General features: G+C 37.0%; 1 protein-coding gene across 1 annotated transcript in view; it reads right to left on the reverse strand.

The window, feature by feature from the left end:
- The window catches only part of NBEA (neurobeachin), a 516,634-nt gene that overhangs the window by 92,100 nt on the left and 399,864 nt on the right, over nucleotides 1–24,670 (reverse strand). Inside the window, exons 41-43 of the mRNA XM_050714797.1 lie at nucleotides 9,702–9,819; nucleotides 7,844–7,946; nucleotides 2,023–2,138 (exon numbers count right to left, since the gene is read on the reverse strand). Of these exons, the coding sequence (XP_050570754.1) occupies nucleotides 2,023–2,138; nucleotides 7,844–7,946; nucleotides 9,702–9,819 (337 nt within the window). The remainder of the gene's footprint in view (nucleotides 1–2,022; nucleotides 2,139–7,843; nucleotides 7,947–9,701; nucleotides 9,820–24,670) is intronic.

The following is a 24,670-nucleotide window of genomic DNA, read 5'->3' on the forward strand; positions in this document are numbered from 1 at the left end:
CAAAGACAAAAAGAGGAAAATGAGTTGGTAATCCTCCAAACCTTGGGAACCTGGAATGCAAATGGAAGGCTATCCTTTTGTAAAGCAGGTGAATCTAAGTGAACACTAAATGACATTAAGAGAAACTTGCCTACGATAGCATCTAGGTGTTTGGCTATAAAGCCTGTCTAGCAGCACTGTATCAAGCAACAGGTCAACAAAAATATTTTTTCTTGAGACTTCTGGGATACTCTGATGGGATCGATACTTTGGTGCAAGTATCACTGCAATTCCTAATTGAATTCAGACATAAGGATGCCTTCCAGGTTTGGATGTATTGGTGATGTACCTAAAAATAAATGACCTTCAAGTTTTCAAACTGATTAAAAATGAAAAGTAATTTATCAAAAATTGGCTCAGCTCTTGTCTCCTCTCATTAAAGAGTTTAGACACTGCTTACAGAAGAAATGAATACATAAAAAGGAAATTACAAGTGAAGGACATTTTGTCAATAATGTATGGGACAAGGGCTGAGAGGACTTAGACTAACTACCCAGCTCTTCAGTAAGCCCTCCAAATTTAGGCAGGGAAGCCTGTGAGGCTCTGCCTGAATTTCCTCATAACCAGAAGGGCAGCGGATGCGTGAGAGACATGGAGCAGCTGGATGCAGGCCAGTGTCCAGAAGCAGGATAGCAGCATTCTTGTGGCTCTGTGCCAGAGGTAATAAACGCTCAGCAGGACTCCTTCCTTAGGCAGAGATCTGCGTGACTGTAGCTATAATGCTCGGAAGCCAAGCTGGTGTGCCTGCATGCTACTGCACCATACAGACTTTCCAGCCCAGGTCTCTGGTAGCTTCAGGGACTGGACTCTTCCTTTGTGCTCCACTGCCCAAGGTAAACATGCCCTCAGATTTCTACCCATTCAGTGGCAGCACTTCTGTATCCCACTGAGACAATCTGATGACACATTTATTAATATCTGTGAGACTGGATGCAGGGAAGATGACTACCACATAAGCACAGAGGCAAAAGTGTAAAGGTTCAAAGAAAGCATGTTTGACAGCTACTGAATTCTGCCACTGCCCTACTGGGAAGAGTGCAGTGACTCACACTGGTCAGAGTAATGGTCATTTGGGTGCTACGTGTGGGTTTCGCACTTGCATTTGTCTTACATCTGGCCTGAAGATAACCTCAAGCACAAAAGTCAGGGCCAAGTAAAGATATGAGTTGTAACACTGGAGTACAAAGTGGTGTCTGGTGGAATTTAATTTGGGTTTCAAATCAAAGCTCACTGGAGTGAAATATCTGACGAAGCCTCTCTGTAGGCAGGTTCACAAGCAGTATACGTGCTAGAGGCAGGAATCATGATAGTAGACAACATCCTAGAAATCTTAGTATATAGTGTTGAAAACTGCTGCTTTTTACATTTAAAATTACCGCAGAAGTTAATACATAGAAAAGGGAAAGGTGAAAAGGAAAATCTATTGTAAATGTTTAATTAATGACAATTGCCAGAAAAACTCTTCTTTTGCCAATAATGAATGGATGTCTGTGGCAGTTATTTCTCATTTTAAATACGTAATCTGATATTATATTTCAGTTCAAAGAACTAAATGAGAAAAGATGCTGTAATCTAATCATACCACAATCCAGGTGACATCTGTACTAGGCAGAATACTGTTGTTATTCTGCTGTCTAGTTGCTGTTGCTGAGAATGATGAAGTAGCGAAATTACATTTTCCCATTATTATTTCCAGACACTCTCTGGCAATGGTTTGTTGACTCTAATAAAGCTTCAGACAAAGCTGTCAGCAGAGGAAATAGCAGAAGGAGAGCAAGGAACAGCCTCCACAACAATACATGAATCTAAAGTCTCAGTGATAGGTTGTGCATTTTCTGATAAAATTTAATGTGTGTGTTTCAGAATCTATCATAAAGCTGCAGCTGAATTCCAGAGGGATAAATGTATTCTATCAAGTCACGGTGCTTAAGACTTTGACAAACATAAACATATTATGAAGGATTAAAGAGTCAGAAGCCTTACCTGCTATAGTATTGAGGAACATCAAATATTCAAAGTTAGATATTTCTCGTCTCTGCCAGCGCTGAGTCATGTTGGATGATTTATAAAGCTGTCGGGGAGTGGCCAGAGAGATTCTCCTAGGAAATATATTTAAAGAATGATTATTTTAAGAGCCTCATTAAATGTTAAGATGTAGGGCAACATTATTAGTGTGATTAATTTCAGATTCTCTCAGAGTTTTTTTTTTATCTCATTTAATGAAGTCAAGAAGATACTATTACCTGTTATTTGAGAAATTACTAAAATTAAGATCTCTATTTTATTTTACCAGTACTACAGCATTGTAATAATTCAGAAGAATATATTTTGTGTTTTATTTTGTTCTGAATCTGGTTAAAAGACTGGAAATAAAAGGAACTGCAGACCTCCTGGTGCCTGTGTTGTCCAGCAGGAATAAAAGAGGAGTATCATTTCCCTGTTTCAAAAGGACATGTTTAGATAAGTTCATTAAGGTGAGTGATAGATATTAAAGTGCCATATATTTCCAGTACACGGGTTGAAGATATTTACTCCACAGTTTGTGCTCCTTCTCCACGGTCAGCTACCCATGATCCACTCTTATATCCCAGTAATCTACAAGATTTCTATTTATAGCCTGATTTCTGAAAGAAACCAGTTTTATTCAGTTATCTGCTCACATGTCCATCTGCCTATCTCTCCAGAATAACTGATAATTTCTCCAGAATTGCATTTCATTGAAATTTGGAAAGGGAATACAAGTTTAAGATATTTAATTTCCACAAATTTTCTAAAAATTACATGATTATACAAGGGAGAAAGAATCTAACTACTGTGCCAAGGAATAGAAAAGCAGAAAACTTCAGCTCTTCCAGATATAATTTGACTACAGTGTTATAACCAAATACCATGCACCAAATTACCCGTTATATATGCTGTCCCTTGTTAGTAAAATACAGGAAACTGGGTTCAGTCACTAATGCACTAAAGAAAGAAATCTGCAACAAGCATGATTGCTCACAACTCATTTCTAAAGAAAATTATATTTGTTGAAAAAAGACAAGGAAAATATTTGGAAAGAGGAAAAATTCATCTCCTCAGATACCTTTTTTTACAGAAACATACACCCTATAAATGGACCAAAATAGAAAAATATTTATATTTGTTAAAAAAAAAAGATTTCTGAAGTTTAGCCTATTCATTAATTTTATCTATCTATATAATATATATATAGATATATATATGGTATGTATATATCTTACCAAGTGTAACTGGGGACACCTAATGCTTTCACCCAATGCTGGGGATACCAGTTTTCAGTTGCCCACTAGACATACTAAGTGTACTATTTCAAGACTGAATGCTGAGTATTTTCTTAAAAAAAAAAAAAGTCATATACGAGGTGTCAAACCAGGCATTGATTACAAAAATGTAGACCACCTACTTATAAATATATATATGCATACATGCACTATATCCTACTTCCGGATAAAAGTTATTGGAATGACTAGTTATCACAATTATATGTCTGAATTGTCAATGTCTAGGTTGTCAGTGACTGCTATGCTTACTCTTACAAATTGGGCATACAAAAATGACCATGTGAGTATACCTACACTTTCTTTTTCTTCTTCTTCTTTTTTTTCTTCTTTATATTTACCCCAAACTGCAGTGCATAAGATCTTGCCACCTATCCTTATTTTACAGTAGATTTTAAGATGTCAGCAGTACATAAACTTTACTAGTACACAGGAGACAGTACTTTTTTTCTTTTTTTTAACATTGTTTCTGTTATGCTTCTTGTGAACAATTTATGTTAAGAAATATCTGAATGCAGACATACATATTGTTGCTTTTTATAGAATTACAATTAGTTTTATAGTGGAAGTCTCAAAGTTGTATTGTTCCCAGTAAGCTATGACTAATGCTGCACAACTATTAATAAATACAGAAAATAAAAATACTAAAGAGATAATTAAATTTACAAAGTATTTCTGTCATAGACTTTTTGTTCCTCTCATAACAAAACAAATGTACGCATCAGTACAACTTAGTAGATGCTTTTAGACTTCACCCACAATCTCCAAGAGACTCAAAAAAATCTATGAACTGCCAAATGCTGGACTTTGCATTTGAAAGCCTGATTTAATTGAATTCTACATAAAATCAAAATATACTAAAAAGGCTCCTCATTTGTTTTTTATCTAAGGTATTTGAAAAACTTGAAACTATTTCAGAAGAGACTAGAAAAAATAATGCACAATAAATTGTTTGCACAACCTGCTTGTTTCAGTTAACACAAGCAGACCCACTGTTTTGTGTTTTGCTAAATCCACCCAACTTTGATCAAACCATTTCTCTGTTTCGATATGCCATCAGAAATATGAAGATGCACAAATGTGTGTGCTTCCTTTGCTTCTTGAGAACTGTGAAGTACTTACTCAAAATGGAAACTGCAGAAGACCCTCTGACATACAAGGGGATAATCCAATTTTCCAAGTTTTATATGCCTTAAATATGTTTACTAAATATTTTATGAAATTTTGAGGGAAGGCTTGTTTTATATGTGGAGCATGACCCACCCCCTTTCACAATCACTTTGAACTTATCTACAGTACAACTAAGTATCTTATCAAAAATATAGCATCTGCATGATGTTTTGTGTTATGTTGCTCCTATACAGAAAAAATAAAAGGCTTGGGAAAATCACAGGCTTCTGGTAAGACACTCATCTATATTTGCATTCAATCAAAGCTCTGAAAGGGGTTTTATGCTTTAGTGACAGTGATGAGGTGATGTTGAACACAGCTACCACATCAGCCAAATTACATTTTCCTTCAGCAAAAAACTTCATCATTTGTATTTCTCAGCTTTAATAACTGAAGCTATTGTTTATCTAAAACATTAACGGCCCACCAAAATTCAGACTCAGGTGCTAGCACTTGTTTAATGGTGAAGTATGATAATGTAACTGTATCTTTCACCAATTATTTGATCCCTGTATGCTTCCAAAACCACAAGCAGCTCACACTTGTTTTCTAGGCTGTGACATTACCCTCAATAAAATTGCATCAGTAAATTACACCTGAGTCGTTAAAACCCTAAAAAGTGGTCTGATAACAGTGTTGTAAAACTGAAGATATTACTTTACCTACGTAGAGCTGAAGAAATAAGTTAAATAAAAGGGATAGTACTGTCTACCCAATTGTATCATATGACAAGGCCAAAAACTATAATCAATGCAACATGTTTAGGAACAATGAAATTGAATATATGGAAGATAGATAAATTTGAATCACCAAACAAGACCAAACACTTCAACATGTGACTGATTTTAAGGATATAAATACGTTATAACTTTAAGTATAGTCTTGAATGTTTTGTTGAATAAAAGCATTAGACAGGCAAAAATAGGGAATGCCAGCAGATACAAACTGGAGACTTACTCAAAACAGCTGCTCTCTAACAGTCTTGAGAAGATACCAGTTTGCCTACTTTTATTCCTCTGTATTAGAAGATTTCTCTTGTATTCCTCTTGTATTCCTCTGTATTAGAAGATCACAAATATTGTTTTTTCCTTCCATCTTTTTTAATCATAGGATTTCTCCATAAAAATAGAAATGCACTTAAAGTCCATGTACTTCATTAAAACTCGTTAACTCTTTCAGATTATTTCCATCTTGAATTGCATTTCTTTATGACAATGTAATTAATTTGGATAAAAATGTTATCAAAATAAAACTAAAGAATTTAACCAAAACTACTAGAAAGATTTGTTTTAAATAAAGTATTTTTAAGTTAAATTTTTTCAAGTTAATCTGAAAAATTGGGCATAACATATGATAACATTTTACTCAGTGTAGCAGCTCCTTGTGTAGATGCTGGCTACTCAGCATCATATCTGTTTATGTTTATGATACAAATAAACATAACTTTAAAAATTCTTGCTAGCATTCTGGAGCCAACTTATTCATGGGAAGGGAAACTATATTCTAACATCAACAAAATATTAACTACAGAGCAGTTATTGAGCCACATTTTTCCTCAATTACTCCACTGCAATCCTACTGAAGGGTATGTAGACAGAAATAAAAGAAAAACCATGATTAAAGGGTCTTTATGGTGCATAAATCACAGAGCAATTACACAAAAACAAGAAAGTAAAACAACTTCACTACAATATGCCAGATTTATTCTGAAGGCTAACAAGCCCATTTTTGATTCTAATTGAACTTTAATCAAAAAATATGGAAATAATTGCATATAATATTGAAGCTGAAACTTTTCTCAATAATTATATATCAACAAAGTTTTTCAGACAATTATTCAGTGAATAATGCACAAAGGATAATAATTTCAAAAGTTTAAAAATGTCACTATAAATATGAAATTCTGATTGAGAAATTTGCATTTTGTTTGTTCTAGAACATGTGGCCTTTTTTTTTTTATTTCAGAAAAGAATACTATTATTTTCCATTTAGAGACAACAATTCCTGTAATCTGAGTTTTTGGAAGAGCAATGCAAATATTAACAAGATGCACCTTCCAAAGAGATGCCTCAACTTCCCTTGATCTCGGTGAAAACTTGAGAAACTTGGCAGTTTGCCTAAAGATTTCAGCACATTCAGGAGATCAAGCCTTAGGCATCATGAGTCTCTTGAGCTCATGACAAGGAATGATGTTCAGCTGGGAAAGAAATATTCTCCAATCCTACAGATGCTTTGACATTACAGAGTATTTCCACATTCTGCACTGGGATAAAACACAGACAATATGAATTTTTAGTTTGTAGAAAATGACTTAAAGAAAGAGAAAGACGCATCCCAGACAATACACTGATGATTAAGTCATCGGCTTCTGGCCAAGTCAAGCCAAACAGAGATTTGAACCCAAGGCACCATATTTTGTGAATTTCCTGTCTGTCCTCTCTCTTACATTTATTTTTCTTTGATTTTGAATAGAAATTCAATCTGAATCTAAAAAAAGAAATGTCATCAAACTTCTGGTGATTCACCCTCAAGAACAATTTTACTGTCTGAACAGACACTACTAAACAAACAAACAAAAATAAGACAGCAGGAAATTTCACCCCAGCTCAGTCATGTAAACATAAATACCATTTTCTCCATTAGTGAAATATTAATACTTTTATATCATTGAATCTGACAATTACCAGCCTCATCTCTGACCAGAGGTTGGTTTGATATTGATGACAGAACAAATAAGGACTGTAGTTGTCCATAGTATGTGAAAACCTCTAGAACTGAATCTTGGTTGGTCTTTTCAAAAACATAGATCATCCATAATTTTGGAAACGGAGGAAGAATCATACTAATGAATGGAAGGAATTTGGAAAGTGCAAAATAGGCTTTGATGAGCATTACTGATAAGCAATGAAGTAAAATGCATATACATTCATATAAATGGCCACTGAGAAGTTATGTAAGCAAAAATGTTTTTTATTTAGTAAACACAAAGCCTAGTCAAGTTTACTTCCATATCCTGCATTACAGTCACAGCAAGGATGATCTTTTTTGTATACAGTTATAAAACCTGACTGAAAACTAGACTTTGAAGGTTTGGTCCACCTGGAAGGTGCTTATTTCCTTTAAAGATCACAAAATCTAATTTAGAATACTTTTACTTCTATTCTACAATAACAGGCCATACATTAAGTAAAGGGTATTATTTCTCAAACTACCCTAACAAAATTGAAAACCTAGAGTTTCTTGACAGGAATAATGTTTTAGTATTGACCCATATAATAATATAATTTATACAGTATAATAATCATAGAATTTACAAGTTATTTTAATAAAATTACCTGGCTTGTGGCAAACCATAGCTGGTTCCTACTCCAACACGTGGTAAGCTGTACACAACTTTTTTCACTGTTGCTTGGTCAGGAAAATTAAACATAACAGAAGCTAAATGAAGGAGAGAATACAGAGTAGTAAACCATCTTCAGAATTCTTTATCTTCACCAGCATGTATTAAAACACTTTTTGGATTTTATTTGGGAAGAGAAGTCAGTTCCACTTTTATCCACTTTCATACAAGTTAGAACAGATACTCCAGGCATACACCATAGCTATAGCATTAGCTGGTTAACATTTTTTACTAACTCTCCACAGTTTGCATAAGACCTGAGTGAGGTATACTTCAGAAGAACTATAGCTTACCATTAGCCCATATAATCTCTTATCAAGCTGGGAAGCCATTCAATAGTTTGCATAGTATTTGGTCTTCTAACTGGTGCATTAAAATACATAGAATCAGAAAATGTTTAATTCCCTCTCCAGTTGAAGTAAAAGCTTACATCAAAGTTCTTCAGGGCAAAAGACTACTGACTCACCTCACCAACCACTCAACTCTGATTCCAAGTGGCATATTTTCATACACAAAACTGAGTGGATACATTTACTGATCTTTTTATTTTAATTCAGTCTATAATTAGAAAAGGAAATTTCCTTCCCAGGACACTGACATTGTCATTTGGATATATATTTTTTTCTTTTACTCAACTGCATCTGTTAGAAAACCTTATAATATACTAGATGTACTAAACTTCACCAAAGAAAGTCATTACATGTGCAAATTCTGATGGACGTATCTGGGAGACCCCACTTACAGGAAAAAATGAATTAATGCTACTTATCACCAGCTGTGAACCAAGAGCTGAGAAAGTGAGATCTCTGGTGGGCAAGAAATACTACATTTCAAGTAAACAGGCAGCGAAATGAAGAACGAACCTGTAATGAACCTACATAACAGCATAACATCCACATGGGTATGTATGATTAAGAAAGCATCAGTTGTAAGAAAAACTCACTAACAGCAGGAAATTCCATGTGGAAACAAATCCACAAAACAGTAGTGCCAATTCCTGAGATCATGGACTACACATTCAGGTAAACATATGGGACAGGTATGGTATATGTCTCCTATACATGGGAAACTATCCCCTTTATCTCTATCCATCTCCTGTAAGCAGCCCAGCTGACACCTATTTCTCCCCACTGACAATTTAAGAGACCTTATGTTCCTGACTTGGTTCCTCTGAGTTGTGCCTAAGATGAAAGTCTGAAGGAGGTACTGTAAATACCCTTCACAGTAGTCTGGGTTCTGAGTAAGGAACTCACATCACTTGAAATATATGCATTTATGAATTATGTAAGCTATGTTCTTATCGTTATGCTATGATCGTTATGCTAATAATGATCATATAATCGTTATGCTAATTAATAATAGCAGAAATTTAAAATTGAATATCAGAATTTAATTCCTAATTAAAAAAATAATAATTCCTAATTAAATAAGCAGTTAAAATTTAACCATTTACTCAGATGCTTTTTTTTTTTTGGAAAAACTTTTGTGCTAGTAGACTTTACGCTAAAATATTTACAAAAAAATGAGGAAAGGGGGCAGATAGGAAAAGCAAATACCCTATTAAACATTTGAAGAATTTACCAATTGCAATGATCTGCCTTTTATAAATACATCTTACTGATCCACGGAAAACAGTGAGATTGATTTATGGGATTGATTATAACATGAAATACACAATTGAACAAAAACATAATAAGCACTTTACCAAAGGACATACAGAGTTTAAATTCTGAGATTAACACTGCAAAATACCAACTGGAACTTCTTTATGCAAAAAATAAAGAAAGACATACTTCTGTTTGCCATAAACACTTCCAAAGCTGTGTTCTGGAGAAGATAACGTCTTGAAAAAACAGCCCGAATCTCGCTGAACATCCATTTTCCATGAAGGCCTTCTGTATAAGCAAGGACCTTTTAAAAAAATTAAAGGGTGACAGTTACTGGCAGAAGTTTTTCATGGCAACAAACATAGTTAAGCTGTACCCGTCAGTGAAGTATAAGTTAACTGTATTTCCTTATAACTTAAAAAACATAAGGTAAAATATGAACTTGAAAGGTCTTAAAAATGCAGTGAGGCATAGCTATTAGAAAAATATCAGTAAGAGTAATAACCTGATACTCCTAAGATGTATTCCTCATGAGTCACATTAACTTTTTTCCTCAAAAAACACCAAACTTTACTAGCAAGCACAGGATAATGGACACAGTTGCAATTATGCTTAGCTGTTTTTTCTTCTAACAGTGCATATGATAGAGTTGTCAGTTATATACTGGGTAACAGACTTACTTCTGAGGCTAGCTTGTGCTAAGTACAACCAAAATAATATATCCTGCTACTGATATCCATTTCAGAGTCATAAATTAGAACTCTCTATATTCCATTAATAAATACAGAAAATAGCTAGAACAATACGTTGACACAGTAATGTTTCTAAAACTAAGTATATTTGATATCCCAAACCATGAAGAAAACAACAGTTTTGTATTTTTGTATTTTTAATTAAATGTAAAAATATTTTAAAACAAAATAATTAAAAATTAGCATTGCTTTTCCAGTTTGTCAGTTTCTCAACCGAATGTACTGGTCTAGTATTAGATATTAAAACATTAAAATTCTTTTTCATTCCTCCTTCGCTGTTCTGGATGTCCAGGAAAACAGACAAAAATACATAATTTAATTAGGTATCACCTTTATTAACTAATCTCATCTGTGACTCATCATTACAACAGCATCATGTGGTGTAAAACAACTCTTCCCTAATCCTTTTCATCATCTGGAAGGCTGCTTTTAGCCCTCCACTTCTGCTCAGGTGGGCTCTGCCCACACCTGAGACCCTGACACACTTCTTCCTATGAGTAGTCATTTTGGGATGGGGACCACCCCGTCACTGCATCCGATTGTATTTCCCAGGTTTGTAGACTATGTGTTCCCCTAGGTTGCAGTTAAAAGAGTAAAATTCCTGGTGAAATAAAGAAATACAATGAACACTGTCACTAAAGGGAAAGGCAACAGGAAGGTTTGACTGGATTTAATTTCTCTGTTCTCCATTATCTGCATAGAAACTTTTAGCATACAGCTTGCAGTGCTTTAGTCACTCATTTGAGGCCTTTGCTTTCTGTAACCATGACCTCCCCCCAGCTTCTGAACAGGGAGATGTTAGGGAGACCATATGTTGCTGCTGTCATCTATCTTTCGTGCTTGAGGCAATGGAATTTGTATTCCTTCAGTTTTTCACTGATGTATCTCCAAGTTGGTAACATCTTCATAAATGAAAAAGCTAATTTAAGTTTGTACATATTGCATTAAACGAGCTCCACAGATATTTATCAAAATTTTGTCCTCCATAGCTTTTTTCTCTTAACCATGATGAGTCTATTTCAGAGATGATAGTAACAATGGCAACAAACCAAAATGTGCTTTGGCACACTGAAAAGTGTTCAAATGTTAGTTCTGTCTTTGATAGAAGCTAGCGAGAGGAACATGGTGAGCCCCCTGTACTGTCTACATAAGAAGAAGATACAGATAAGACTTGGAGCTATATTGTGTGAGCTCTTCCATTCACCTCAGCTCTCCAGACTAACTAAACAAAGCCTTGAAAGGAAGAAGCTTGATTTCTTTGGAGGTCCTGAGATACATATGAGACTATATGCTCCCTCCATGCAGTCATGGGCTAGCTGTTGTATTACTACATCATATGCTAAATTCTTGCAATGGGAAATTAACCTTCATGTTAAAACTCTGCACATCATTTTCACTTTAAACTTTGTTGACTTCAGCTTCTAGCCACTGGATTTCATGACACCTTTGTCTATGAGATTGGAGAGAACTCTAGTATTAGATATCTTTTCCTTGCGTAGGTGATTACAGACTGATCTCCAGTTACTGTTTAGCTTTCTCTTTGACAAGCCAAATAAACCAAAATTTCCTTCAGTCTTTCACTGAGATCAGATGTAGGATACAGCTGCTACTGTGTACGTGAAATTCAGATGATTAAGTACAAGTATAAAGAGAGTACATCCTTTTTCGGATGTATTCTGCTGATGATACAGAATTTTTGTTAGTACAATCTCTCTTAAGATACTAATAGGAAATAGGGAGGAAAACACTTAAGTTTAAAAAGACTAAATTATGAGAACAGTCTCTCACAGAGGAGTCTGAAATGTACATAACTGTAACCAGATCTATAGCAGCAGCAGATTTGCCAGAGAATTAGCTCCTTAACAAGACATCCTGTTTCAGGAATTCACTTTTTATTTCAAAATGTTCCTAGTTATCCTACTTTTTTCTACGGAAAAAACATACAATACTGACTACATCCTATGTATTAACATTCTACACCATTCACAATAATACATTTACAATGTCTTGATATGAACCAGAGCTGAGTTATTATAGATCAACACTATCAGCATGTTACATGCTGACGACACACTGATTGCCTTTCGGTTGTTTCTCTTCTATATAAGTATAAAGCAACCATAACTTCATAGATGTACATTTATACACACACCCTCCCCATCCCTTCCCCCCCTCCCCTCAAATGAAGGACTTAAGATAGCATTCCAGACGAGTAGAAAGGGTAGGAAATCAGAGGAAAGGAAGGAGGCTATAATTCAATTATTGTCCTCAATTACACTCTTCTTAACTGTCTCTTAGTCCTACAAATATAAGATTATCACATTGATAACAAATCATCTAAATTATTTCAGTAATTTTGTTGTATTTTCCTGTATATTTTCCTGTCAAAGATATACTGCCATTTTTGTCTCTTCCAAAACATTAATCCAACACTATTTTCACATGATGCATTAATCCTTCCATTATTAGATGTCTATCGATGACAGTCAAAATTTTTGAAACTGCAGATTTTTGAATCTGCAGGATTCTTTCCTGTTACTATAAAAACAAAGATTTCTTCACTCAGAGGGTGGTGAGGCACTGGAACAGACTCCCCAGAGAGGTTGTAGATGACCCATCTCTGGAGGTGTTTAAGACCAGGCTGGATGAGGCCCTCAGCAACCTGATCTAGTGGGTGGCATCCCTGCCTATGGCAGGGGGGTTGGAGTTAGATGATCTTTGAGGTCCCTTCCAACCTAGGCCATTCTATGATTCTATGATAAAGTTATTACCCTCCTTTGAATTTGAATCTTTTTAAGGGAATTGTACATTTTTTTCCCCTTTTCTTTCAGGATTATTTAGGACATGTTTTTAGCATTTTGCTTTCTCATGTCATACATATGAGGGCCTGGCTATTCGATATTTCTTACAAACCGCATATACTGTGTATTTCATTATTGAGAAAGACATGGAAATATCCACTTTGTTTACCAAAAGGCATTGAAATTATTACCCAGCTATCTGAAGCCAAAATTATTGTGTGCTCCATCCAATATTTTGATGTTGTTTATATTTGAAGGCAGTACTCTTTGTTTTGATAGTTTTACGAGTTTGTCTCCTAAAAACATTTGTGAAGACTTTTTGTTCTATCATGTATTAATGTCTGAAACTTTATGATTAAGCACAGAATTGTAGATAGGTCCCAAATAAGCTCTTCTTAATAAAATGAAAAACAACCAACCGTACCTACACTGGAATTGAGCAAATTTTCATTTATAATAAAAGATGTAATTATTTGGTTTAAAGCTTATTTCTCCTTGTAAAAGCCTCTAGTTTACTCAGAAATATTAGTATATTTTAAAGATAATAATAAGTCCACCGACCAGACAATAGATTAAGAATAAAAAATTGCTAGGATGCACTGCAGTTAAAATAAAACTGTGACTCTAACAGCACAAGGAGAAATCTCTAAACCTTGGCGTTCTGTAATATGGAACATCTATCGGTGACAATTAGATTAGATTAGATTAGTAAAGCAGCTTGAGATATGCAAATGGAAAACTCTATTGAAGAGAACAGAAGTGTTCAGAAGTGTACTGAAGTGTTTTCTTACCCAAATATGAAGGCTCCTTTATTTTAATTCCTGATGTAATCAAGATCTCTCCTTTTTTTTTTTTTTTTTTTTTTTCCAGTTGAGAGTTGGGATGTTTTTGATCATAAGCCTCCTACTTCAGCTATTATGCAATTATTGATAATGAGTTAATTGTTAACTAACAGCTGGAATTTTTAAGTATTACACTAACCAGAACATGAGAAATACCAGTTTCCACTCTGCTAGTATCCCGTGATAGATTACTCCCACAGGAATATACTTTCATATAGAGGTGTATTAGGAGTATTTTTGCAGCTTTATACTATATTTGGTATCTCATAGCACCAGTCACAGCAGCACAGTTCTGGCCCTTTTCTTTTGATTACTGTTTTTGGAATTGAAATAATCACAAAATCATGTATTCTAAATTGCTTACTTCACAGTAAGAATGTTCACTTCCCTGGCCTTTTGTAAAGAATTGCTGCTTATTGCTCTCTCTCTATATATATATTTAATAGCACTATTGGGTGATTCATTAATGCCTCTGCCTGTTAATTTAAGTTACCGTTTTCAATGGGAATTGATCATTTATCTTTTAGAGCCAAGTTTCTGGTTCAGGGTATTTTAATTACAACCCAATTCCTCAACGAAAGTGCACGTTGTCCTCAGCTGATACTTGTAACATTTGCCGATCTTTGCATGGACCAAAGAGCTCTGGCATGCCCTTAGTTTAGATATCAAAATCAGATCTATGTGTTACCTGGCAACACCGGGTATTGTCTTTGCCATGTGGTATTTATTTCATTTTCTTTTTCCTCTGGAGATGCAAAAAACTTTAAAGAATTTACCCTTTTCCCTCCTTGTAAGTTTACCCCTCCTATTTCTTCAACTTTAATATTTAAATTTCAACAAATATTAGCTCTGCATTTGGAAAGATTTGCCTTGACTGAGCAAGGGATGCTGAGTGGGATACTGTTGCATCCTGGTAGCCCAACCCAATGCAAACTTTCATCTTTTTATTTGATTCAAAGGCCTGCGGACATATGCTTTAAAGCACTGCATTCACAATCTGCCCCCTGAGAAGTCCAGTAACCCTAATAATTTATTCATTTCTCTCTCTTTTCCAGTATATAAATGTTTTAAGTTAGGTGTCCAGAGCTGTAATTTTCACCCAACTCAGTGTCTTCCTCAACACTGGCAATTATAGCTACAACTGATTCATTTATGCAGACTATGCTGTACCTCATTTTTTTGTTTGTTTGTTTGTTAACAAAGCTTGAGAAGTTGGGTTTCTTCCAATACAAAATAAGCTCTTGTCATCCCCATATGTACTGGATTTATAGTTTGAACAGAGTTTTTTTTTAGTATTTCATTCTTCAATCATCATCAACAACTCTTGGAAGAGAGATTACCTGCAGGAGCCAACTATGACTATCTATCTCATGTGTCCCAAACTTGAACTAAAAACAAGAAGAAATCTGAGTTCATTTCAATTACACAGCATTCCCCACACCTATGCTATCAAAAAGAACAAAAGCAAAGCATCCCATTTTTCCCTTGAAAAAAAGACTGAGGAAAAGGAAATGGGGACAGAGATGGAAGGATGGAAGGGCTGAGATTGTTTGGAAGAAGGGAGAAAGGAATATACCTAATTTTTCTGCCTTGGTTTTGCAGGATGGGGGAAAAACAAATTATTGCAAAAACCTCAGGGGAAAAAAAAATATGTCATGAACATTCATAGTTCCCCTATCCTTATAGTTCTGTACAAAAATGTAGGGACAACCACATTTTCGTCTTCTCTTGATTTCTGGGAAAAGGAAAAACTGTGTTTCATACTATCTTACCACCAATTTTGAAGAGGAAGAGAAATAGAGTCCATTGTCTTTTTCATTACGTATATACATTAAGACTATACTAGATGGAAACAGACTCTTTTCAGTGGTGTCCAGCGAGAGAATGAGAGGCAACTGGCACAAACCAAAGCACGGGAAGTTCCATTTGAATATGAGAGGGCACTCCTTTACTGTGAGGGTGACAGAACACTGGGACACATTGCCCAGAGTGGTTGTGGAGTCTCCTTCTCTGGAGATATTCAAAACCTACCTGGATGCCATCCTGCACAATGTGCTCTAGGCGTTCCTGCTTGGCAGGGGGGTTGGACTAGATGATCTTCAGAGGTCTCTTCCAACCTCGGCCATTCTGTGATCCTGTGATAAGGGTATCTTACTGTGTTAGCAAGAAGCCCATATACTTAATTTACTATAATACAGTCTCCCAGGTCTTTCTCACTGCCTTCTCCATTCCTATCCCTTGGTGTTCTAGGCTTCCAGGTCATGAGCTTGGATATGGTTTCTCTTGACAGACTTTTCTGTGAATTCAATTGCCAAGGAGGGAAGAGTAACTCTCTGTAATCTGCCTTGTCAAATGACTGTTTAATTTTCCCTAAAGTTGAGAAAGTGTTGTTTGTTTATTTGTTTGTTTCAACAATGAAATTGTGTTGTTAACTAAAAAAAAAAATACATATTTTTGTTAGTCTGACACTACCCTACGCTACTGCAAGACAGCAAAATGTAGTTGTAATGGCCATGAACTGTCCAAAAGGTTTCTGATTATGTCTTTTCCCTCCCTATCATCTGGTGAAAACTGTATTTTCTACTTTCTGTATAAAGTGAGCTAACAGGCCTCTAGTGCTTAAGAAAAAAAGCTAAAATACAGATTTATATATGGATAAGCAGGAAAGAAGAAAAAAGATGCAAAGGAAAGGAAGAAAAAACAACTATCATTGTGGGAAAATCTGCTACCCTTCATTCTATTTATTTTTCAGGCATAAAGCAATAGTTAATTTCATATTAACCATTTCATAACAGCCTGATAATCATAAGCTTAATGGAACTTCTCTGGAACATTCCCCAAATCCATGTGTTACTGGATGTTTCCCATTTTACAACCTCAGCAGTTAAAAAGTAGATATGTGCCAATAAAACGTGGAGTAATTCACAAAACAAACCATAGTGAATAGATATTTCATCAGAGACCTGTCCAGAGACACCTACAAAAACATGCTTATGCACCTGATTCAGTTACATGAGACATTCATAAATCAGTTTAGCATTACTGTGTGCTTTTAGAAGTTACAAACAACAACAACAAAATAATTACTGAAAATTATGCTCTCCTCTACCATTAGACATTTGGATTGCCCTCTTTCAAGTGCTTACTAACATCACCGTTTGCTTCAAGGAAACCGTGAAATTCTGAATGGCAGACTGCACGATTGCTTGTTGTATTCTAAACACAGACTGAAATGAGAGACATTAATGGCATGGAACCAGTCTCATAGAGTTTATGAAATACCATATTGAGTAAGCATCATACCATTTAAAAATATTTAACAAAGTACTGAATAAGATCAAACTTAGATTTTGCAGGGAAGATATGCATACAGTGTAACAAGGGGTATGTCCTGTCCAGACATGTAAATGTATAAAGAAAACAAATATATCTATTAAGCAATTTGAAAAACAGGTAAGTTCAAATGATGATGCAGCATGCATTTGTTTTTCTGAAATGGGAAATTGAAAATGTAAACAGATGGGAAATGAATTTAATATCCTGATGTATTTAATATCCTAACATATCCTATCCCTATCCCTTACACATTAAACACTTCTGCAATCTCACCAATGTGCCATACGTCCATTTTTTCTTAGCATGCTTCTTAGCCTAGTAATACTTTCTCAATTTCTCTTTATATTTAGCTCTCTACCCCCCCTACTAATGGCATGCTTCTGTGCAAAATATTTCTTTATTTGTAAGCCTTAAAAGCTTTACTCCAAACAGTTCTTGTGATACTATGGTCTGCAGGATGAGCTGAGCACTTATGTGCCATTATAATTTCTCAGTCCACATCAATTTTAAAAATCTTTTTCAGACTTTTTTTTTTTTTTTAGATAAATATTGGCACTCTTGCTTCATTTTTCTCCTCCTCTTCAGGGATCTAAAAAATGCAGATATTATTTTTGTGGTTTGGGGCTTTACTTCCTTGCCAAATTTTCTCAGATTATACTTCCAATGTTTTTCTAAGCTTTCAAGAGGCCCCTTTTCTTGAAAGATGAGGTTCTGTTTACCCCAACTTTTTATAAATTTGATTTCTATGGTCAGCATACTGCTTTATTATCCATTAAAACAACGTCCACTCAGCTGACAGTAACTGATGCTCTTATTCCCACATTCATTTTCAATCATCTGAAAAATTATTTGAAGTTAGCCCATTTTCAGGCCATTTTCTTCTTTTCAGTGGTAAGATTGTTTTACGTTATTATTTTGTGTTCTAGGAAACTAATGGAAAAGATATGGGGATTTCTTGAGAAGCAGCAGCAGTAAAGTTAATGGAGTAAAAAATCCCCTACCCGTAGGTATGGAAATGCTGTTACTAAACATTAACATTCTGATCAAAATGATCCAAAGAGAATATTTTAAATATTCTAAATGCATTTCTAACTTCTCTGCTTCTGTGAAACACAAATGCATGGTTTCAAATATAAGAATAATTGCTATTGACATGGGAAGATACTACCTTTGTCAACAGAGAATTCTGAAATAACAATTTTTATCATTCATTTCATGGGCATTACATGTCTGTGTACTTTTGCATGGTTTCCCTTCTTCACTATGTACAGACTGTCAATTTAGACAACTCCTGGAATGCTGGCTATGGACTGAAATTCTTGAGAAGAATATCATCAGGAAGATATAGCAGATTTAGACTTTACCACCTTAGAAAAGGTAGATGGAGGCATTTTTAAGCTCTATTTTCAAACTAAATTCCAACAATTACTGTTTTAAGCAGAAGTTTCAGTTGATTTAAGAATTCTAAAAGCAGGAATAAAACCAACTATGCTGGCTGGGCCAACAACGTACATCAAGTAGCAGAGGATAAATATATTCTCATGGAATAGAAAGACATATTGGAGCACAGCCCAACTCAAAAGACAGAGGTTGTGGAAAAAAATATAGGGGCAAAATACAAAGTAGAGAAGCACAATTAGTTCTCATTATTAATGGGATTGAAGCAGATTGTGCTTCTAACCTCACAAGGTTTAAGATGATTTTGTGTTGACTTTGGCAACAGTGGGAAATTAGACTTAACTCTAGTGAGAAATCTTAACAGAACTGCTGTTTCCATTCGGAGTCTATACACAGTGCTTTGAGATTAATCCAAACAGGCTGGTGGTGATCTCAGTATTTACACTCAAACTGCTCTGAGCAGTTCTGCCTCAGCATCATATTCTGTGAAATGAAATCTTTTTTTTTTTTAAGTAGAACTGTGCGAATTACATTTTTGGTTGAGTAGACAAGCCAAAAAATAACACATAAAATTGGTATGATCTGAGCAAAAACACAGAACTTTTTTTCAAGATTAAAAATGAAGAGCTTGTTTTTCTGTCAAATGGTTCATTTTGGACCTCCTTAGCAAAAGTAAACAATAGAAAGAAAGCACTTGTCCTTTTCATAGATCCAGGGAGAAAGCAGTGTTGATAAAACGCCTATAACTGGTAACAGAAGTTGTACATGTATTCATTGAAAAGTCACTTGACAGAAAAATTCAGATTTATTTAACTTGAAATATTGGTGGATTTGACAGAATTTGTCACAGTATCAGCTGAAGAAATTTGCAGGACTAGGTTTAAACACCAGTGTGAAAACAAAAAAGTCCTCTATTGCTTAAAGTGAAAAGTTGGGATAGGTGTTCAAATTCAGCTTCCTTCTATCTTAGAGGCATTTGAACTCAAATCACACCCTTCCTGAACAGTGCTGCCTGCTCTAGCTCACTGCTGTGCTGGATATGAGCAGCTCACAGCTGGAAGAGTGGTCCAGGATGAGCATCATACAAGTGGGCAGGGAGGAAGTCAGCTACCTCAGCTGTTGCTGCTCCAGGGAAAGGCAGCAGCAAGCAGCTCCTGGCAAGCTCCTACACGCATATCACTGATCAGAGAAGCTCCCTGATTCCTACCACATTCCTGCAGGGATTACAGTGCAAGCAATGCTTGTTGGTCATAACTTGCCAACATACAAGCAACCTGCTCCAGAGTGTCTGCAGAAGCTATTCAGCAGCTACTTCTTGCCTTTGTGCAAGTCATTGGTGGCCCTGGTGTATTATTTTTAGGGCTGTAAGACGATCCACTGTGACCAGACTGGCTTTTGGCTGCCACTGACACTTGCAGGCACTGTGGAATAGATAGTGCTGCTCTGCATTTGGCAAAGTCCATCCAAGAAGCAGTCACTGACCACATGTGGCAGCAACAGCTTCTGCTGCCCACTGAGTTCTCAGAGAAATGGGAACTGCTGCCTCATGTGGAAGGAAGTTTCTACCTTTCCTCTGTACAGGCAAACTCATCCAGTGGTCAGCAGGTTCCCATCAGCACAGTACAGCACTCTGTCTCATACCACCAATCACTCAGCTGATGCTAATTTCCTCTGCATTATCCAACAACGTTCTGTCATTTCCCTACCGTGCTAGCTTAAACTTGGCCTCTGCAAGGGCCTACCTAGAAGCAGTAGGAGTTGGCAGGCAGAAAACATTTTTGGGTGGTTGGAGGAGGCACTGAAAACAGTTTGAGGCATGCTAGCATGAGACTGGAGTCCTTGCTTATTGATGCGGGACTACATAATAGAAAAAGTGCTGAGGATAAAAGGATCACCCCATATTCAGTTATATTAGTAGGTATTCATTCACTGTGGAATGCTCCTTTATGACTTATGCTCCCCTCCCGCAAAATCAAACTGGCAAATACACAAAACTGAACCACAAAGATCAGCCACGCCCTTTCATATCTGTATGTTTTAAGTGTAAATCATTTTCTTTTCCCCATTAAGGCCAGGCCGGATGGGGCCTTGGCATCCCTGCCTATTGCAGGGGGGTTGGAGTTAGATGATCTTTAAGGTCCCTTCCAACCCAAGCTGTTCTATGATATGATTAAGGAAAAAAAACAGTCAGTGATACTCAGGACACCAAACTGGGAGCCTACATTTGGACAGTTTAACCAGACAACCTGAAGTCTATTCCCACTGACTGGCCTGGGGCCATGTGAGTTGCCTCCTTTATGGGAAACACTAGACGGGTCATGGTGTTGAGGTGGTTTGAATCCAGGACTCATTCTCTCTAGTTGATGTTCCACTTTCTAAATAACAATTAGAGAAGGGAATAAAAATGCAAAGTGAAAATTCCAATCCCTTCAAAAATAGACAAGAAATGAAACAAGTCTCCACAGTTTCTGGGTGAGTGCATTGACCACTGAGTTATTGCAAAGGCATAGAAGAACCTCACATTCTTTGACATTCTAAAATTGTGCCTTCTGGTGCTAACTTCATCTCTTGTATTAATTTTTCGCCTTACACTGAGGGTAAGTGAATCAATCATTTTAAGACACAGCAAAAAACACAGGAATAGTTTGATGAATAAAGAACGTGTGGTATCCGAAAATATGTAACATGTTCTTTCCCAAGAATAAAGACATCATAAAATCCTCAGGGTCTTTTTTTGCAGAACTTGCATACCAATTTATTTATTCCAATAATGAAGTCTAAAGACTACAATGTATCATGATGCAATTCGTTAATATTACAAAAACTGAAGGCACTAACAGGTCTTAAGAAAAGTGTAAAAATTGAGTTTTATGAAACATTACCCATTTACTACCAAATGCTAGGTAGAAAGAAAAATGAATGTCACTCTTTTTACAGATGTAATCTCAATGTCATACAGAAGATGCAAGCATCTTGGATTTTAAGTTTAACATTTGATTTATTCAGTGCAGAACCTGTAAGAGCTAAAAACTATAAAGGTAATTAGAAGGTAGCATATTTTTCTACTGTGAAGCTTTTTACAGGTTTTGTTCCTAATATCATAAAATCATAGAATATCCCAAGTTGGAAGGGACCCACAATATCTCTCCTTATATAAGACTGATCATAAACCACATAATTTGTTGTGAACTTCATATACAAAACTTGATTGGTTAATCCTGACATTTGGGGATATAACTTGATTAATTTCTACTTCTAAAATTTTAGTTATCTTAAAAAAATATTTTTATAAGCAAAAATATATGAATTTATAAAATAATAGATATTATACATCTGCAACACTGTCATCATCCCCAAACTTTCAGTATTATAGTTTGTATCAGATTGACGTAATGCTCAAGAAATTCAAAATTCAACAGCTACTACATGCTCAGCTGTGATCCAGGCTCCAAACCTGCCTTGCCCCCTCTGATCAGCTACTAGACTGGTGGAAGTCGGTTTGCTTGATGTCTTCAGGGCTGCTCTACATTGTCAGCCTCCAATGGCCCCAAAGAACAATTACACTTTGGGTGAACTACGGTGAATACATATCAAAATATCTTCATCTTCCTCATATATTGCCATTCCAACTGGTTCTTTATTTACCCATTTAAGATGAACGTAAAATGAGTTTCTTTTGCATTGCTGGAGAAGGCAAGGAATTATAACATTGGTAAAAACATTGATCCACTGCTCCTATAGCAATCAAAATTCTATTATACTTTTTGTTATTACATATGGAACATTATTTTATGTTACTAAGTCTGTGGAAGGAAAGTGGAGCAATACTTCTTTTGTGTATTTTAACTTGGAGTGCTGGTAAACAGCCTGCTGTAGCTAAATAATCATTTAATTAGTTTGTATTTCATTACAGTTATTTTGCTTTAATATTAAAGAAGTACATAGGCATTCTATACTTGCTTAAGGGCCACGATCTCATTGCAATCACAGAGACGCGGTGGGACACTTTGCATGCTTGGAACTCTGTCATGGTGGGCTATGTCCTTTTTAGGAAAGACAGGGTGGGGAAGCAAGGGGGTGGGGTTGCCCTTTATGTGAGGGAGCAATTAGAGTGTACCCAGCTCCACCTGGGGGAGGGTGAAGGACAAGCAGAGAGCTTGTGGGTGAGAATTAAGGGGTGGGCTGGTATGGGGGACACTGTTGTGGAGGTGTACTACAGGTCACCAGATCAGGAGGAGGAGGTCGATGAGGCCTTCTACAAGCAGCTGGTAGTAGCCTCACGATCCCAGGCACTGGTTCTCATGGGGGACTTCAATTATCCAGACATCTGTTGGGTAAGCAACTCAGCCAGGCACGCACAGTCCAAACTGTTCCTACAATGCGTTGAAGATAATTTTCTGATGCAAGTGGTGGAGGAGCCGACGAGGCGGGGGGTGCTTCTGGACCTTGTCCTTATCAACAGGGATGGGCTTGTTAGGGATGTGAAGGTTGGGGGCAGCTTGGGATGCAGCGACCATGAGATGGTGGAGTTCAAGGTGGAACTTGGTGGAAGAAGTAAGGTTAAAAGCAGGATTGCTACCCTGGACTTTCAGAGAGCCAGCTTTGACCTCTTCCGGGACCAGCTTGGGGGTATCTCATGGGCTAGGTTGCTAGAAGGCAAGGGTGCTTATGGGAGCTGGGCACCATTTAAATATCACTTCTTCCAAGCTCAGGATCGGTGCATCCCTAAGAGTAGGAAATCGGGGAAGGGGGGCAGGGAACCTGCGTGGATGAGCAAGGAGCTCATCGATAAGATCAAAAGGAAGAGGAAGGTTTATGAAATGTGGAAAAAGGGCCTGTCCTCTTGGGAGGAGTACAGAAGTGTTGTCAGAGCCTGCATGTAAGTGACGAGGAAGGCTAAAGCCCACCTAGAGATGAGGCTTGCAAAAGAGATAAAGGATAGTAAGAAGGGTTTTTTAAAGTATGTAAACAGTAAAAGGAAGACTAGGGATAATATGGGTCCCTTGCTGAACGAAGGGGGTGTCCTGGTAATGGGAGATGCCGAGAAGGCGGAGATACTGAATCCTTTCTTTGCTTCAGTCTTTGCTTCAGGGACTCCCCCCCCCCCCCCCGGGACTCCTTGACCGTGGAGGGAGGAGAAAGGGTCTGGGAAATGGAGGGCTCCCCTGTGGTTGACGAGGGAGTGATTCGGGAGCGCCTGAGTGGGCTCAACGCACACAAATCCATGGGTCCCGATGGGATGCATCCACGTGTGCTAAGGGAGTTGGCAGAGGTGATCGCCAAACCGCTCTCTATCATCTTTGAAAGGTCCTGGAGAACAGGAGAGGTGCCTGAAGACTGGAAGATAGCCAATGTTACTCTGGTTTTAAAGAAGGGCAAGAAGGAGGATCCGGGAAACTACAGGCCAGTCAGTCTCACCTCTGTCCCTGGAAAGGTATTGGAACAGCTTGTTCTGGATGCCATCTCCAAGCAATTGAAAGAGAAGAATGTTATGAGGAGTAGTCAGCATGGATTCACCAAGGGGAAGTCGTGCTCGACCAACCTCATTGCCTTCTATGATGGCATCACCAGCTGGGTAGATGGGGGGAGAGCAGTGGATGTCATCTACCTTGACTTTAGCAAGGCTTTTGAAACTGTCTTCCATGACATCCTGCTAGCAAAGCTGAGAAAGTGTGGGATAGAGGAGTGGACAGTAAGGTGGGCTGAGAACTGGCTGACTGGCCGAGCTCAGAGGGTGGTGATTGATGGCGCAGAGTCCGGGTGGAGACCTGTGACTAGCGGTGTTCCCCAGGGGTCGGTGCTGGGTCCGGTCTTGTTCAACATCTTCATTGACGACCTTGACGAGGGAATAGTGGCTGCCCTCAGCAAGTACACTGATGACACAAAGCTGGGAGGAGTGGCTGACACGCCAGAAGGCTGTGCTGCCATTCAGCAAGGCCTGGACCGGCTGGAGAGATGGGCAGGAAGAAACCAAATGAGGTTAATAAGAGCAAGTGTAGAGTCCCGCACCTGGGAAAGAACAACCG

Source organism: Cygnus atratus, chromosome 1 (assembly GCF_013377495.2).
Source record: "Cygnus atratus isolate AKBS03 ecotype Queensland, Australia chromosome 1, CAtr_DNAZoo_HiC_assembly, whole genome shotgun sequence".
Lineage (NCBI taxonomy): Eukaryota > Metazoa > Chordata > Aves > Anseriformes > Anatidae > Cygnus > Cygnus atratus.